This window comes from Argopecten irradians, chromosome 13, assembly GCF_041381155.1.
Source record: "Argopecten irradians isolate NY chromosome 13, Ai_NY, whole genome shotgun sequence".
Classification (NCBI taxonomy): Eukaryota; Metazoa; Mollusca; class Bivalvia; order Pectinida; family Pectinidae; genus Argopecten; species Argopecten irradians.
Window position 1 is genome coordinate 8791643 of NC_091146.1, and position 18677 is coordinate 8810319.

Here is an 18677-nt window from a genome sequence, read left to right on the forward strand (position 1 = left end):
TTTTCTTTCTTTAAGTACTAAGTTAGTTCAAGAAATGTTTCATTTATTTTATTTCACACCAAATACAAATACAAATGGTCGGTATTGGGTTTACCTTTTAAAAAACCGAACCCTTTCTCAACCGCCCAAAATTCTGTACACCAAAAATCATGATCGGTTTAGGTGAAGCTTCACTGCACTGTCAGGATATTTTACATTTATTCCTTTCATAACACACGGCTTTGTCCTTCACTCGGTTTCAAGAACTGATTCAATTGGACCTAGATTCAAAGGTCAAACATTCCCGCAATCAGCTGTGGCCCTTCAACTTCCCTCAAACCATTCAAAGTACTTGCTCCACGCTTTGCACAGTGCATTACAGGTTATTCTTTGACGTATCCTTCAGTTTGAGTTTAAATGTCTCGGCCGGGAGTTCAGAATCCCATTTCCCGTATAGCACTAACATGGCGGCTATACGTCCGATCTCGTCGCTGGACTTGGCAGCATAACCATTCCCTCCGATAGCCACTCCGAGGTCAGGGTGGACAAGGTCAATATATATCCGATGGGTTGGGGTCTCGGTGACAATACAATGGTCTCCATGGTAGGACAGTGGCTTTATATCTGTGTCAATAAAATACCAGTGATTAGTGGAGACATTTATATTTAGTTCGGTCTGTCAAGACCTATTACATGTGATGAGATTTTTCGGAGGCATTAAAAAATATATCTTTATAGGATGTTTGGTCTAAATAGATGCCAGTGCATTGCAGACAGTCTTCATAGAATCCATAAAACGATAACTCAATTATGCTTATTTACTCATTTTGAAGGTCTCAGCATTACAATTGTTTCAGTCAGACCAGCCAAACCGTTTATCAACGACATTAAATTCCACTACACGGAACAGACCGTGATCAGCTGACGGTACCATGTCAACATTAACATTTGTGATGTGATAATTGTTTGTTTGTCGTTCATACCGACATAAACCTCGCTTTGGTGTGCTTCATTTATATATTAGAATTTACAACAATACCAAAATATATGAATATATATTTACATTCGCTTTTCACGATCAATATCAAAATTGTCATCCATATCGTAAACATCATGACGTCACTAATGCTGACGTGGTGTCGTCCACTGAACACTGTCAAAATGGTTGTTTCGTCATATGGAATGAATCAATGTTGGTAAATGGTTTTGTTTTGCTGGTCTAAACGCTAAAGAGTATTTTTTGTAATTTTCGTCATTACAAATTTAATAATACATCAATATTTTAATCTAATTTTTAAATAACTTTGCAAATACCAGCTTTACAAAAATCGGTAAATATCGAAATTTTAAAACTAAGAGAGGCGGAGAAAAATATGTAGAACACTCTAAATACTTTTACTATGCCAAAAATGCAACACGTCACAGACCATACAACTTGAAAGCAGAGGCTCTCAAACTTCGTATATAATGCAAATATAAGAATTAAGCGTTTATATAGACCATACATTTTATATCTTTGTAAATATTCACCTTTAGTTACGGCAGTAACCAGATCGGCTGATTTCGTCACAAGAGGAGTCACGCCCTCTGTACAGAACCACGCCTTCACTTCCGCCACGGTAGACAACCGGCGGGATTCAGTACCGTGGAGATAGCCACACTTGATATAGAATTTACCTGGAAAATATCAATACAGTAAAGATTATATGGCATTAAGGCTTTTAAATTTTGTAATTGAGAGAAAGATTTCGGATATAAAATAATGCGTATAACGTTTGGCATCGGTTTTTCTAAGTTTTTAGTCCCTTTATCATGTAAAGATATACAAGAAGATAAAAAATAAATTTTAGCGAAATCCAAAATCTATAAAATGTTAAAATTATAAATGATTGGATTTTTACCTAGTTATGAATTGTATAAATATGTAGCCTTCAGTAACCACTAAGCCGACTTCTTCAGTCCTAACAGCCCTTTTTGATTAATAGATAACAAAGAAGGTATTTGAACCGAAGAAATCACATCCATTAAAACCCAGTAGAGTAAACCTATATACCAAACTTCAATTTTTACGTGAAAACCGACAAGGGATTACACATAATATCTTGGCTAACAAAGCTATACCATGAGTAACAATATCCAGTTTGAATTATTTGTGTTATAGAGTATGGAGTGTTTCTGGGCAAGAGTTAGTACAAATGACGGTGATAAGATCACAATAAAAATTATAAATAGCTGACAGTTACAGTAAAATTAAATATCAATTTCATGTTTTTATATTAATATACCTATTTAACCATGGCCACATAATAAATATATTTATCCTGCAACGAGCATTGATGTTGTTAGAATACACAATATGAAGAAAAACAGTTGTATTTTAGAATTTCAGCACGTGCGCCTATTCGACTGACCCACGTTCGAGACCAACGTTGTCAGAAATATATTTGTTGGCATCTTTCAGTTCAAATAAGTATGCTTTTGATAAAGATCCGGGATAAATAGTATACCAGAACAGTGTTGAAATTTTGTCTTTCTTAACCAAAATACAGCTCATGTTTTAAGATACTGAATATTTTCCATTATTAATAATTGATATATCATCCCATAGTCTTAAGGTAAATAGCACTATTATATATGTGTAGCTAGTTATCAAATTACAACAAATACTCTTAAAATTATTCGTAAGGAAAAATGAAAATGTCCAGAAGCATTTCTGTGTTTTATTAAAAAATCTCACCATCCGGGTACTTGATAGGTGGAAGTAGATATATACCATATAGTTTGTTCGGGTAGCGTGGGTAATCTTCAGGCCAGTTTGTGTTCCCTTCTCCTTTGTATATCATAGACGGCATATCTCTATGGGGATAAAATGTACAAACATCAAGTGATTGTCTATGTTTTGTGCTGTTCCTGTCACCTTTTAATACAAATATTTGTTTGTAGTAGGATTTCTTCCCTTACTAAGATACTATGTCATTGAAACATGTCATCAAGGCATCAAACAACACAATCGGTCACTGACAACGGACAATGAAGTCTAAACCTGAGCAGAACCTATTACTAAAATTATGGAATAAACCACAGCATTACTCATAGTCCTAAAGCTATAAACCCAAGTCCGAAAGTAAGGCTTATCAAGGAATATGTTAAGGAATACGAAAATCTGGAGAAAGACGAGAAAAGATCAAATCATAAATTGAGTGTGTATCATGATCCAGAACATTGCTCAAAGTACAAGTGCTATCAACTGTTGTCCGAAAGTGAAGCATCTCTAGGGATACGTGAGGGAGAAAAAAATCATCAGAAAGAAAGTAGCCCAGATATAGCATTTTTAACGATAAATGGGGTTTTAGGAAAATGACATAATTGGAGTAAAAATAGTCCTTCATGTCGGCGATTTTGATGTCACATTTTGTTTGGACTATGTTGACGTCGCACACCGGTGTCTATTTATAGAACATTGTAACATCACCGGATGATTTCCGGTATCCAAATCACTTATGTACAGTAAACATGGCAATTGCAGACTTTATAACAACATGTACACGGTATACGGCATAAAGAGAATGTAAAAGGATATGGTATTAAATGAATCGTTGAATGAATGAAGCAGAAATCATTTCTTAACTCGTAACTTTATAGTTAAAGTAACTCTGTACTAACCTCAGTCGTTTAGCATCCTCTACGCTGACCTCGACCTTTGCCACAGCTAGAGGAACTAACATTAGATCCGGTTCCTGTCCCGGGGGTAGCAGGTTTCTGAAGTTAGTGAAGGAGCCTGTTGCTATGAGTACCCGACGCGCCTCAATCTTCTGACCACCTTCTGTTAATACTGACATCAAGGAAGCTCCATTATCGTCCTGTTGTGTTATTTCATACACAACGTCATTGATGACGACACATCCGTTGTCCCTAGCGATCTGTTCCTGAGCTGCGATCAAAACCCTCGGGTTAATATATCCTGCATTTTTGGTTTCATATATGGCTCCGTCCGTGTCTGGTAGATTCATGTATGGGAAGCGCTGCCTGAGAAGTTTTGGGGTAAGATAGTCGTGTTGAATGTTCTGTGAGGTTACTGTCTCCTGGGTTTTAGTCATAAACTGTCCCGCCGGTGGACCGGCCATCATACATCCCGTCTCCGAGTAGAAATTAAGACCTTGTTGGTATCAAATATCATGAACAAAAAATGAATTACTACAAACGTACAATGCACTTGTTATACTAATCTCTCATTAGCTTTAAACAAAAACGTGTTTATAATCAAAATATATGTGTTGTTTCGGAATAGGAAGAGTTTTCTAAATTGTGAAAGACGTTTGCAATAATATTCAGGCCGCATACATTTACATACTGGTCGCTTAGCTCTAGTTGCTTCATAAAAGATCTTCGAAAATGCATATTTATGATATATTCGTTAGGGTTTTTCGTGTATCATGATCACATAATGTTCTGTTTGGACTGCATGTAACATAAACTAATTCTAACCATAGATAAAACACGTACACATTCCTTGAACTCAAATATAAGACAATTTAGATAATGCGACTTATTTTGGTTGTGCACGTTTAGTTTGGTATCATTAAACCTATATTTTGTGATTTGCCAAGTCAAAATCAGTCTACAACAGTAAATCGCGTTACCGGAAGTTGCCTCCAAGTCTCTGTATCTATCCATAGCTTTCTGTCCCAATGTAGCCCAGATCGGGTCGGGATCCGAACGTCGTGTGATTCGGCTTTCATCGTAATGGGAAGCAAATATCTCCCTAGGAGAATCCATGCTCCTCTCCTAGATTAACATGAGATATATAGTGAGTTATTACACGCTATAATATATATAGCTAACTCTTCCAGGGTTCATTGCGATCTCCATATTCAGAGACGTTATGAACTCAGAGATCGATATATACAGACGACTATTGGGCATTCCTATTTTGCTACAACTGTATAAATAATTTTTTATACTATTTACATGATATAAAAGTAAACACGAAAGGTTAGATATATGACTATATCTCCCAGAGTCCATTGTATCGCCCCATCACAGGACCACAATCAGCATCTAATTATGTATGGTCACATTGGATCAAAATGATAATTTCATAAACAAATAAAAAAGAAAATTAACTTATATTCTGCTTAGCTAAAGGAGAAACAGGAAGTTTATAAATATAAACCGGAAGTACATCACTGAATCTTACCTTTGGCTCCTCTGGTCCTACAAGACAGACCCGGATGTTGGGTTGTAGTGAGGCGTGCCGAGCCGCGGCCGATCCGATCATCCCCGCCCCTACCACACATAGATCGTACATGGTATTGTTGGTGTTGAACCTCGAGATGTAATACCTCTATGTAGCGTTTATCAGTCTTTTTCCAGTTCCCATTGTATAACAAGACAAATCTGCAAGTAAGTTTCGTTTGGTGTTTAAGATACAAAATCCTATTACATTCACATCTTTACTTCAGCCCTACAATGTAACGTTATTAAGCGTAAATGGCATTCATCAGTCTATGACCTGCCATCCGCGTATTATAATTGTGACATCACAATGTTCTTCTCAGAGATAACTGAAGATGGCCCTTTAATTGGAAGTTCCTTCTTTGAATACTTTATTCATTTAAGATGCAAGCTATCTTGAGATTTCATGATTAAATTGTTATCAAATGTGATATAAGCATTGGACGTCTTTTAGTAGGCATTTATAGCCAAAATGAATGCCAACTGAAAGACATCCGATGCTTATGCTTAAAACAACAGAGTCATACTCGAGAAAGTAAGTGAACATACATACAGAGGTGATAATGCTAACTAGCTATGTGCAGCTGATAGTCTACACCAGATAGAGCCAAAGGGTAACAGATCAATTAGCGATACTGAACTGGTACTGACATTCTAATACAGTTATGGTCATTTAAGGAGGGTATCTCCTGTATGCGATGTGTAATGTGTGGAGAGATGTGGTAGGCCTATATTTGTTTTGTCTCCGTGTAAAATGAATACTTGTTTATCATGTATCTCATTCAACCACGATATAGAAGCGAACCGCTACTGACCACTCTATAATGACAATGTTCAAACCAGTCGTCCTACTCCTTTACTAAGCAGGAGGAACATAAACTACTATTTATATATGTTGAAGTGCGTGATACGGGGACAGAACAAAAATCCTTCGTCAGATGTGCGAACGCACACCTCAACGCCAAAATGAGTCTGTGTCAAGCTTGAGAAATAATAAAGTTATTTAATTGGGTTATGTGATTAGGTTAAATAAAATCCTTCCAGAATAAAGAAACTAATAATAATACTTTTCTTGCAAATATAACTATTGAAATAGACAATAACCGCCAATTTCAAATCTTATCAATAGTTAGACTAAATTATCTGGTACAATGAAGCTGCTAGACAACAATTGCCGTGGAAGGATGCCCTTTCCTGAAGGATACACATGTTGTACGAGAAAACAAACAACACAACTCTTTTAGTTTTTAATTTGATTTGGCAATAAGTTCACTACATCCTAGTTCGAATGAGATAACATAACGCCACCTCTAATTGATGCCAGCAAATACAAGAAAAATCCAAATTTTAGTCGCCTTTTACGATCATGCAATGGGGACAGCAGGTGTAATTCTAACGCACTACCTGAGGCAATGACAGTATTGATAGTCCCCTTTACAATAGACGAAGGATACATACGACACATTGGATTTTTAATATCCCTAATGCGTATACAGTTTATGAAAAGGTTATAAATATCATTTAATGACGATAATATCAGAGTTTGATCGAAATACGCAGCGGATCATCATATATCAATGCAATTAACTAAAATTTTTTTGAGGGTGGATTGTAACCTTTTTATACAACGCCATCTTTTAGAAATATCAAGGACCCGTTTTTTTTCGTCTAAAGGTCCTAATATGACAAGGTCTATTGTTAGTTAATGGGAGTATACCATATTCTAACGTAACCGACATTAATACTTCATTCTACACTCATTTATAAGGAATGAATTGAATTCAAATTAATGTCTTCAATAATGTTTCGTAGAAATTTTAAGTTGTTTAAACAAAATCACAAAACGTTTTAACATTTAAAGACCATTATAAACTTGTTTGTGTTATAGGGTAACTTAGCTTCACCAACGCTCCCAGTTCTAATAATGGATGAATGCCTATGTAAGCTCTAATGGTAATGGATATTCAAATATTCGTTCGTTACTAATCGTTAGGTTGGTATACGAATAAGAAATAAGAAAACCGATATTCAAATATTCTAAAAGAGGATAAAAACATCAAACATATATAGCTGTCAGAAATACCCCTTATGGGGCCTCTAGTTAGTCGTCTACCCGAGCAGTTATCGATCGCTGCCGAATACAAATGACACAATCGTGATTATTTGAAATTTTTACATTAGTGATTTTTTGTATGTCTATAAATGATTTCATAGGTGTAGTTGAACATAACTTAGGGTTTCGGTAAAGTCCATTTTGAAACATTGAAAAAATTATGCATTTTTTCATAGAAATCCCTGGAATTTTTAAAACATATTTGGTGAATCTTATTCTTAGTGGTCGAAGCAAAAATAATTGTGTGCATGTCAAGTTATGTCTTTCTTGTGTAATGGGTATATTGGATTGTATGTCTACATTTACACACATGAGTGGCAAAAATTCTTACTTTTTAATAAAAACTTGTTTCTGATACTGAAACTCGAAGATAGATAGATACAAATATAAGCTAGGTAGTACGGGCTTTACTTTAAAAAAAGTCTGCATGAGGAAATTCCTGGGTTTGTATGTAACTGTGTACGAGAGATCGGTGCATTGTCACCTAAAAAGTGTCATACGTTTTCCAAATAAATGTTATTACACATCACTGCGTTGTCGTCGCCGGGAAAGGCTTGTGAGAGGGTTTTGTTGTGAAGGCGACGTCAGACATACAAAATAAGGGTCGAAACAATGACAAAATCTTCTGTTCTGCTGCCTGCTTCGTTTATTTTCATTTTCTTCACATAAGTAACATAATAACCGAAACCCGGAGAAACAATTCCGGAAAATTGAGATTGTAAAATTAGAACCAAACATATAACATTTTTATATTCCGGATTAATTTATATTTTCTTTGACATGTACAAATACACGTATACGACATCCCCGCCCCCCAAACAAAAATTGTGCATACAATTTTGAAATGACATGTCAAAGAAAATACTAATAAATACGGTCAAAACCATAGTTCAGGAATGCAAGTCATACGTGTAATATTATACAGAAATAGAGTGATATCTGAATTTTAACATTTTTGCATATTATCAAAATGCACCAAACTATCACAAACATCATCCTAAACAAAGGAGCACTCTACATTAACCAGGAGAATATTGAAAACATCCTCAAATGTGACATTTAACAAAGTGCAAGTAAGAGGAAAACAGAAAAATGTGTTTATGAACCCTCACAGTAATATTGTAAAAAGAAATGACCTTGTCTGGTTACAAGATCTACTAGCATGACTAAACCATGCCTACTGTTACAATAATACATTTGGAACAAACAAGATTTCCATTTAAAAGGTAATACTTAACATGCACAAGAGAGTTTCTGGCCTGTATAATGTAACATGACACATAGCATTTCCTATTACATAGAAGTAACTTTGCTTAAAATCTGGTTTTGAGTTCTAGGTGTTGTAAGGAAATTTTCCAGAAAATAAGAATGGAATAAGTTGTAATAACAACAGCGAAAAATACAGATATTTTGACTAGTATTAGGGCATTGGCACACTGAAAATCTATTTCACAAATAAGTAATATTGTAATACCTTTACAATAAAACAAAATCTCTGAACAATAAATGCATAAACATAACATGAACATATTTGAGTATGCATGGTCAATTATATCAAAAATCCACAACATTTCAATGCAATAGCTATACATGGGAGCTAATCTTTTCACCATACATTGCAGAAATCCATATTAATGTCAAAGTTTAAATTCATATAATGAATATCATGGTAATATCCATTTCATTATCAGAATATATCAAATTATGATTATTGCATGTCAAATATCAAACTCAATCTAAATTTATTCATATGCAAACCCATTCATGAAATACATACTATACAAAACTGTTGGGAAAATATATCATTCACATGAGAATAAGATTCTCATATTATCTTTAATTCAGTGCATTTAATTATCAATAGTTATAGGTATTCATCACTTTGACTAGAATTTAAAAAGAGATATTTGGTCAAGGACTCTTTTATGTTGCATCAATAAATTTCCAATCAAGATGTCATCTGATCAGACATGGGGAATGGCAAAAAATATACAAACAAACAAATATAGAACATGAATTTTCTTAATCAGAGATCAACATTATGAAAAAATCTATAGCATCAATACATAATTTGGAATATTGAGAAGTGGCACACTTCCAACATAGCAAAGTTCTGTCTAATATATCAATGTATTCATTTGATTAAAAAAATCTCAAAAAAGGTGAGAAATGTTATGTTGTAAGGAAATCATCAATTCAAAATCAATCATAAAATATGAAAACCATACAAAAACATGAATGTCATCATTTTACAATACAGTCCTTCAGTATAAAAACATCTAACTATGGCAAAAAGTATCAGCCTCATCTTAAACATCAAATAATGAAAACACTCAATACACTGCATTACATATGGATAATTGGATTTCATAAAATCAGTATTTGAGTCATCAATTTCATACAAAAAGTCAATAGAACAACAAGTACTGAACCTGTGCATAAGACAACAATTATGCACCCCTACATATAATACATTCTCTATAACACAGTTTTAGGTGGCTTCAAAAGGCATGTTTTCCGAGCATGAGTATTCAAGTCCCGTGGTTTCAGCCACATGGCATTTTGTGATGGTTCTCCTCTGAATTGGATGAGATATTCAAGCGTTGCTCCAGATCCTCTTTGAGCCAGAACACGTTTGATTTTATAGAATTTATCTTGTCCAGTTGACGAAGACATGTCGGAATCAGCTGTAAAGCTAGAATCACGGTAGCGCACTGGCTTTTTTATTGTTCGTTTAGGTCTTTGAGGTAACACAGGTAATGGAGTAGATGAAGAGGAATCACGTTCTATAACCTGTGGAGATGGCGCATGAATATCTGAATGTGAATCACTAGTAGACTCCTGGTTTGAGGACATCGAACGAGATGAGTCATTTCCTACAACCTGCGGAGAGGATACATTTACATCAGAATGTAAGTCACTGGAAGAATCGAGGTTTGAGGATATCGGTGAAGATGAGTCGCTTCCATTAATCTGCGGGAAATGTTCATTTAATCTGACTGTAAGTCACTAGCAGACTCGCGGTTAGAGGATGAAGAAGTGATAGGGCTAAAGTCTTCAGTTTGGACACCACATTCAACTCTGTTGTTTGAAACAATACGGAAATAATTTGAGGGTGTTGGGGCGCGAATATGAGCTGGCTTTAGTCGATCTAAGTGAACAGGGCGAGTACCAACTTTCCCTGTGGTAGGATCACTTAGGGTCACTAAATGTTCAGACAGCTTTTCTTTAACTACTAGTACGTCTGAGTAAATGTTCTGAAGTTTATGTCCAGCACCTGTGGGCGTTTGTTGTAAATAAACATAATCTCCCGTCTGAACTGTTTCCTTGTTATTTCCAAGTTGTTGGGCAACCATTTTGTCCTGATTCAATAAGACTGCATCCTTCATGTGTGACCGAACCACCTCCAAACGACGTTGAAGATCTTCAACATAAGTAGATATGCTAGCCGGTATAGTCGACATATCCACTGGAACTCCAGCTAATGGAAAGGTTGGGCGCTGACCGAACACAACTTCGAAAGGTGAGTATCCTGACATACGGTTGACTGCAGCATTCATGGCAAATATGATGGACGGCAATAAGCTTTCCCAGTTGTTCTTGGCACGATTCATGTACGGTGTAAGCTTTTCAGCCAGGACACGGTGTGTACGTTCACATGCACCCAAACACTTGTGTACAAAACTGGGCGTGAAGTTTTGCTGAACCTGGAGGAGACGGCAAGTTTCCTTAGCAGCTTTCGCAATAAATTCAGATCCATTATCTGATACTAGCGTGTTACAGACACCGAATGTAGTAACCATATAATACAGAGCAAGGCCAACAGTCAGTGCATCAGAGTTCTTGATTGGCATCACCCAAAGGTATTTTGAGAACATGTCGACCGCCGTGAACACGTAAGAGTTTCCAGCAGAACTAAGAGGAAGAGGTCCATACAAATCAACCTCCCAAACCTGGAATGGGGAACTTGGTGTTGGGTAGGCAGTGATACCAGTTTTTATCTTTGTACGTGTGACTTTCCGACGTTGACATTGGTGACAAGACTTTATGTAATCAGTAACAACAACAGACAGTTTAGGGAAGTAGTAGCGCTCACGAATCCGGTCCAAGGTATCCTGAATTCCTCCATGACCACTGATAGGCGAGTCGTGGTAGAGCTCTAAGATTGTAGGAATGACTTGTGGTGGTAAAACCAACTGGTAATGGTCAAGGTTCTGAGCTCGTTTCGACTTTGTTACTCGGGAGTGAAACAAGAGAGAGTCAATTAGAACAAAATCATTACTTTGTAGCAAAATTCTACGTGATAGTTTCTGTGAATCAGGAAGTGCACCATTTTGTAAATAGTCAATCAACAGAGAATGTTCATTATCCTGTGCCTGTAGCTGAATCAGACGATTCACCGTAAAATCAGTCTTTTGAAAAATGTCAAGTCGCTCTATCATGAAACCACAAAGATCGTTGTCATCATGTTTCTCCTCAGTTTCGTTAGTCGAAGAACTTGTTGTTTCCTGTTGATTTACTTCAGGGGTCATTGGTTGGGTGTCAACAACAGAATGTTCTGACTGGTTGCCATCATGTAACACATGAGTCGTGTCATTCAGAGATATCGTCATTTCCTGTTGCTTTAATTCGGTGGTTATGGGTTGGGTGTCAACAACAGAATGTTCCGAATGGTTGCCATCATGTATCACATTCGAAGTTGTGTCATTCGAAGAACTCGTTGCATCCTGTTGTGTTTCGCTTGATGGATCATGGCCACGGGTGGGGGTTCAACAACAGAGTATTCTGACTGGCACAATTTACCCCGAGATCTGTGACGAAGTTGTTTTTTAATGACGCTTTACTGATCTATCACAAAATGTTTCTTCTTCAGTGTCAGCATCATACTCAGAATAAGAATGAAGCACAGATATGTTGGTATGGGGTACAAGCAAGATCTTGTTCAATTCCAAATCAGAATCGCTAGAACAGTTAATAAGCGACGCAAGATTTTGACCTGACGGCAGTTTCACAGGCTTAGCATAGTTGATCTGTCACATAAGGAAAGTATGGGTCATCCTCTGCAGGGCTCGAATCCATGGTACCAAATTTATCGTGAGGATGACATCTAGACAACGCGTCTGGGACAACCATTTGGGCAGCAGGTTTATAATCAACCCCAATGTCAAATTGCTGTAGAATTGCGACCCATCTTTCGTATATCGCTCCCTTAAGTTGTTTTTGGTTGAGTGGTTGAAGAGCCTTGTGATCACAATAAACAGTACAATGTCGACCACGAATATATGACGCGCAATCCAAAACGCTGTAAACCATCCCCAACAGTTCCAATTTCGTTGGACCATAACTCTGTTGGTATTTGTTCAAGCCCTTCGAGCCAAAGCGAATCACACGTACTTCATTGTCAGGCGATAGCTGGTATAACATATAACCTACACCTTTACTTGATGTATCAACTGATAAACAGAAGTCATGGTCATAATCGGGGAAAGACAAAGCTTTTGAGTGAATGAGAGAGTCTTTTAAAGTCTGAAATGCCTCATCATGCTTATGTGTCCATGCATACTTCACTCCTTTCTTCAATAGATTAGTGAGCGGAAAAGCGATTTCGCTGAACCGAGGGATAAATTTGCGGAACCATCCCAGCATGCCTAATGCTCGCCGAAGTGCCTTTTGAGTATGTGGAACTGGGTATTCACGGATCACAGAAATACGGTCAGATGGTGGTCGAATTCCTTCTTTCGAAATCTCATGGCCAAGAAATATGCACTTGTCGCGAGCAAATGTACATTTCTGTGGACCTAACTTTAGGCCTGCATGTCTGAGACGAGAAAATACATTGGACAAATCCTGTAAATGTTCCTCAAAAGTGTTTGAACATATTAAAATGTCATCTAAATAACAGAGCACTGATTTGAATGTAAGCCCCTTCAATACCTTATCCATCAATAGCTGAAAACTATTGGGGGCTGTGCTAAGACCCATAGGTAAACGACAAAATTTAAACGTACCAAAACAGGTATTAAAGGCTGTGTATTTTGATGACTCAGGTGCTATGCCCATCTGGAAAAAACCTGACTTCATGTCAATAGAAGTGATAAAATTTGGGGTTTGCGTACCTAAAGACTCAGTCAGTTCCTGGAGATTTGGAATGGTGTAACGGAACGGCTGTGTTTGTGAATTGAGAAACCGGAAATCACAGCAAAACCGATATGCAGACATGTGTGATTCCTGCTTAGATTTTGGTGAATGATTGTCAGTTTTTTTCTGTTTGGACACAAGCACAATAGGGCTAGTAATAGGTAAATCTTCTTTTTCATCAACTGAAGTAATAATACCCTGCTCTAACAAAGTATCTAACTGGGTTCTTAATACCTCTTTCTTATCTGGTGTTAATCGATAAGGTTGCTGATATTTGGATGTAAAACCAGGTTTCAAATGTATCACATGTTCGACAACCTTTGTGAAACCGAGGGAAGGGTTTTCTGGCGTTACAAAAAACATCTTTATTGTCATATAAGCATGACTCTAATGACTTGACCTGGGATGGGGACAAATTTGGAATGTTCAAATTGAAATTTGAGAGAAAATCACTGGGGTTTGGACTTGTTTGGTTGTCACCACACTCTTCCCTGTGTTCACCAGGTTTTTCAATCACAACATTGTTACAACTTATTTCGTTTACATGATCGAGAGATGTATTGAAAGGCATGACATGATGCGACCCATCCATTGTTTCAAGGTTCACCAAAACTGTTCCTCTTTGGAGGACAACTGTAGTATTACCTGGGTTCAAAATTTTTACAGGTACACGCCTTGAATTTTGTACAGTTACTACAGACCTTGCAGCAAGTAGGCCAGTGTTTAAAATTTGTTTACTAGCAGTACAAATACCTTGAGTACCTAATATAACACCCTTTGGCAACTGACCTTGTACTATACATTCTGAAGATGGTAGTACATGTACTTCCTGCCTACATTTCACCTTGAGGGTCTTTTGTACAAATGAATGTGAAAAGGTTGAAAAATCTAACACAATCTTATACTGCGTCATGAATTTTGTTCCCAAAATAAGAGGATGTGATGTTTTAGGTAAAATGTAAGCCGTAAATTTACATGACCCATATTGATTGTGTCCCTTGATTCGAGCTATGCCAAGAATGTCAATATGTCTAGAATCAGCCAATTTTACTGAGGATTCATGGGAAGGGTATAGTTGGGATTTACATGCTGAAGGTAAGGACTTATATAATTGTTCTGACATAACATTTATGGAGCAGCCCGTATCAAGGAGACCTACAACCTTTTGATGAGCAAATGTACAATGTAAATACATAAATTTAGAGCTATCCTGATAACCACTATCATCATTTTCAGTAGTAGTGTCACTATCGCTGAAACCCTCAGAAGTTGCGCATGTCTCCTCTGACGTATCACTTATAGTCCGAAAAGTACATCTGTCTGGTGCTGGACTTCTATGACGCGATTCTGTTAATAACCGCCCGAGTGACCGCGACCTATCCCCGGGGGAAACCAGTTTACCGACGCAGGATATGTAGGCATAGGTGGGGGGGTTGTGTAATGTTAATGTTCTTGACACACTGGGTAGCTACATGCCCTCTTTGATTACACAGTTGACAGGTGTCCTGTGGTCTAGACTCACCGTGCCCTGTCCACCTACAATCACGTTGACGGTGTCCCATCCCTTTACAGCGATAACAATGAGTGGATGATGTAGAGTCCTTCTGCGGAGAAACCTGCAAACCCTGGACTAAAGATGTGAGGGCCTGTACCTGAGACTTCAACTCCTCAATGTCTGATTTCTGTGTTTCTGACTTTGAGACTGCAGCCACGAGGGGAGGGTTTAACATACCGGGAACACCATTGCAATATCCCGAAGCCTCACCAGAACGTGCACGTAGTAGCGCTGATTGGAGATCAGTACACATACCGGACCGTACGAAGAATGCTAACGAAGGTGTTAAACCCTCAATAAATTGATATACCATGTCCCGCATAGGTTTTCCTAGTTTGAGTCCCTTTTCAAGGATTATACTATGGTATTCTTCCAATGGCTGCCCAGGATGCCATTTTAAACGGTGAAATGACGCCGATTCCACTAGTAAGGCAGGATCAAGGGAATCTGTGACTGTGTGACTTCTCACGAAACGCTTTCTCTAATTCTGTCCATGAGGACTTAGATGCTGAATCTAAAGCATGAAACCATACACGTGCTGGTCCGATAAGGTGCATATGAAAAGCGGCTATTTTCCTCTGTGGGGAGGGATCAAAGTGAAGTCCATTGAAAGTTATATAGCTTTCAAACTCCTCCAAAAATTTGGTGCCCTCTTCATGTGTATAGCCTCCAAATTTCCGCATGGGGACCCTGTCCGATATCGGTGGAATAACAATAAATGGAGATTGTCCAGGGTATCCCTCTTCTGAAGGAGGAGAAGAATCTGTGTTGTCATTGACAGTAAAATGTCTCGAGGATGAAATTTTTGGATTATCAAAGTCGAGCTTTTCTGATGGATGAATATGAGATGTATTCTTTGTTATGCTAAAACATCCTGAGGACGATTGTTTAACGTGTGGAGACTGGATGGACTCCAGGGGGGCAGCAAGTACTGGGCCTGGTATTGTCTGGCTAACGTTCGTTCCCCTCAGTAATGGATTCATGGCGAAAAAACGCGGGAAAAATCACACACGTACAAATTATGTAAATCGATGAAAATTGCAGTTTATATCAATGTTCAAAACTCACAAATATTCTGGAAAATGGCAATCGAAACATTCTTTCATCTCCAAATAAATGTCTGATAAGCTGAGATGGGGAATACATTGCAAAAGTTCAGTTTGGCCAATCAATCACAACATCATAAAACCGCATGGTCCAGACCGGAAGTTGATAATCGCACAACACGGGACAACACGGTCACAAACAAATGTTAAATTTCAAGTATAAAATGTCATACAAATGAGGATTCTCCACCATGTCGTCGCCGGGAAAGGCTTGTGAGAGGGTTTTGTTGTGAAGGCGACGTCAGACATACAAAATAAGGGTCGAAACAATGACAAAATCTTCTGTTCTGCTGCCTGCTTCGTTTATTTTCATTTTCTTCACATAAGTAACATAATAACCGAAACCCGGAGAAACAATTCCGGAAAATGGAGATTGTAAAATTAGAACCAAACATATAACATTTTTATATTCCGGATTAATTTATATTTTCTTTGACATGTACAAATACACGTATACGACACAAGCTATCGCTATGACTGTTGAGAGAAAGCTGATATTTACCAGAACACCAACACCGACAATCTATCGAGCGTTTCAATAAGATTAGTAAATGTTTGGTATATGATTTAGGTACCAGCTGTGACACGAATGTAGCTGTTAAGAAACATTAATTAATCCAATACGTTAATATATACATTTCGATATGTATATTGATAGCATTCAAGAATAGCTTAATTGCACTTTTGATTCATAATTATTCATTATTCTTACCGCAACATCATTTCAGGTTGTCTTATTTGCAACATCAATACCAGTCTAGGTGTCTAGTAACGTTAGCACAGTTCTACAATCACACCCAAGTTAAGTATTACAACCCTGGCGCTCAGGGTTCGAATCCTGGTCAAGGCACAAATGTAACAGGGCAAGAAAGTACTTGCAAGAAAGTATGTAATGTGTCGTCAGCAGGACTAGAACCTCGAATCAACCAACTGAGCTAAAGTAAAATTCCTCTAGCGCAAAGCTAGAAGGCGAACACATCACCATTTACAGTTAACACTCCCTACACAACGAATATTTTTCTTGTACTGTATAGAGTCCACAGCCCTTGAATAGTTGGCCGATTATATATTTGTTTATCGTGTTCTGTAACAACACACACCTGACTTGTTATAAATATTGTTTTACATGATCTTACGATGTGTTCATTATCGCATAAACGTAAACAAAAAACCCTGTATGTGGGCCCACACACATTACACTACAGTTGACAGACAATCTGAATTATCAATCCAAATTTACACACTAATATCAACAAATAGAGTTGTCGGCTATATAAAACGAAAATGTATCATATATTAGAAATTCCTTACCTGTAGATGAAGTAGCCCGATCGACGTGTTAAATCTATTAAAGTCGATCACATGTAATCATTAAGACACACCGAGGACTGGGGTAATATACTTCCGCATGCCTGTGGAATACATTTAACGGACTGTAAAATAACAATGACATGGAACACAAATAATTGCACCCATACGATCATATCGACTTATATAATTCTGTATTTACTGTTGACTCCCACTAACCTGGGGCCACCCCACGGGGACCTAGTCATGTAAAATGTAAACACAAACTTCTAAACTAGTATGTAAACCAACAACAATATATATGTCCACTGCTAACTCGTTTGGTGTTATGGTACAACAGCGATTATCTCCGATTTAGAGAATGACGATGTGGGGCTAGTGATTTCAATGTCCTCACCACGGGAAGCTAGACTTGCTGCACTCCCACCTTCAATGTCGAATGCTTACACCTCGAACTAAGATAAATCAAAATTGTTAGGAAAGTCATTGAACAAAAGTCTAGCGAAACTGTGACCTAACACTAGCACGCGAAGTCTTATTTCTGGTCTCCTGAAAGTTTTCTAGTTAGTCTGGTATGATCGGCGTACAGACAAGATGAAGTGCATGTACATCTAAATAAAAGTTATAAAAGAATTCAGTATTGACTCTATCCCAGCACATGACGTCACATAAAACTACAAACCAAAATATGGTCCTGATACCAATGGAAAAAAACGCTAGCAGACTTCGAACAACTTATCATGTATTAACGGTATTCTAAAAAGTCCAGATAAGTGCTGATTTACGATAGGGATACATCCCTCAGTCTATTCCAACCAATCAAAAGCTTGCGATGCTATTCAGTTATCGGCACCCAATCAGACTAGATATTAAGATACCTTTACGAATTTTTGTTCCAAGATATTATGATAATGTATCATACTGTAGTTTAAAGCGTCAGACTTCTTGAATTTGTGATTCTCAAATTAGACAAAGTGGATCCTAAAACATAAGCTACGTTTTAGGAGGCTGTGGTATGTTTTATTGTATCACCTGATAATAGTGGGAGTTCAGTACTGATTGTTTGATAGTGCTGATAGGCCAGAGAGAGAAAAGTATCATTATAAAAAACATGGAGGATACTATTTTCAGATAGATTATTGCTGTATTCAATTATGTCATTGTGTTCTTGAAATAGAGAAACTTCCTCGTAAAAGGAAACAAACTATCCTCCTTCAATTTCTTCAAATATTTAAAGTTTTCT

At 37.3% G+C, this 18677-nt stretch overlaps 1 protein-coding gene across 2 annotated transcripts; it reads right to left on the reverse strand.

Annotated features, from left to right (window-relative positions):
• Window positions 1-33: 33 nt before the first annotated feature.
• Window positions 34-17596, reverse strand: LOC138305538 (peroxisomal sarcosine oxidase-like). Of its 2 annotated transcripts, none has more exons than XM_069245808.1 (7): window positions 17438-17596; window positions 5177-5376; window positions 4620-4764; window positions 3643-4135; window positions 2753-2835; window positions 1510-1656; window positions 34-603 (listed from the first exon to the last, which is right to left on the reverse strand). In XM_069245808.1, the coding sequence occupies exons 2-7, from the start codon at window positions 5285-5287 to the stop codon at window positions 356-358; spliced, it is 1227 nt and encodes a 408-aa protein (XP_069101909.1). In that variant the 5' UTR covers window positions 5288-5376; window positions 17438-17596; the 3' UTR covers window positions 34-355. The 2 variants fall into 2 exon arrangements, with proteins under 2 accessions (XP_069101909.1, XP_069101908.1); XM_069245807.1 differs by having other exon boundaries at window positions 2717-2835.
• Between the last annotated feature and the right edge of the window lie 1081 nt (window positions 17597-18677).

Bases quoted from the DNA above. Each gene is read 5' to 3' on its own strand.
- LOC138305538 (XM_069245807.1), bottom strand. From the start codon at position 5,287: ATGTACGATCTATGTGTGGTAGGGGCGGGGATGATCGGATCGGCCGCG. The intron at 4,136-4,619 runs GTAACGCGATTT...GATACCAACAAG, and splicing joins AGACTTGGAGGCAACTTCCG to GTCTTAATTTCTACTCGGAG. The intron at 1,657-2,716 runs GTGAGATTTTTT...GATATTTTCCAG, and splicing joins ACCTATCAAGTACCCGGATG to GTAAATTCTATATCAAGTGT.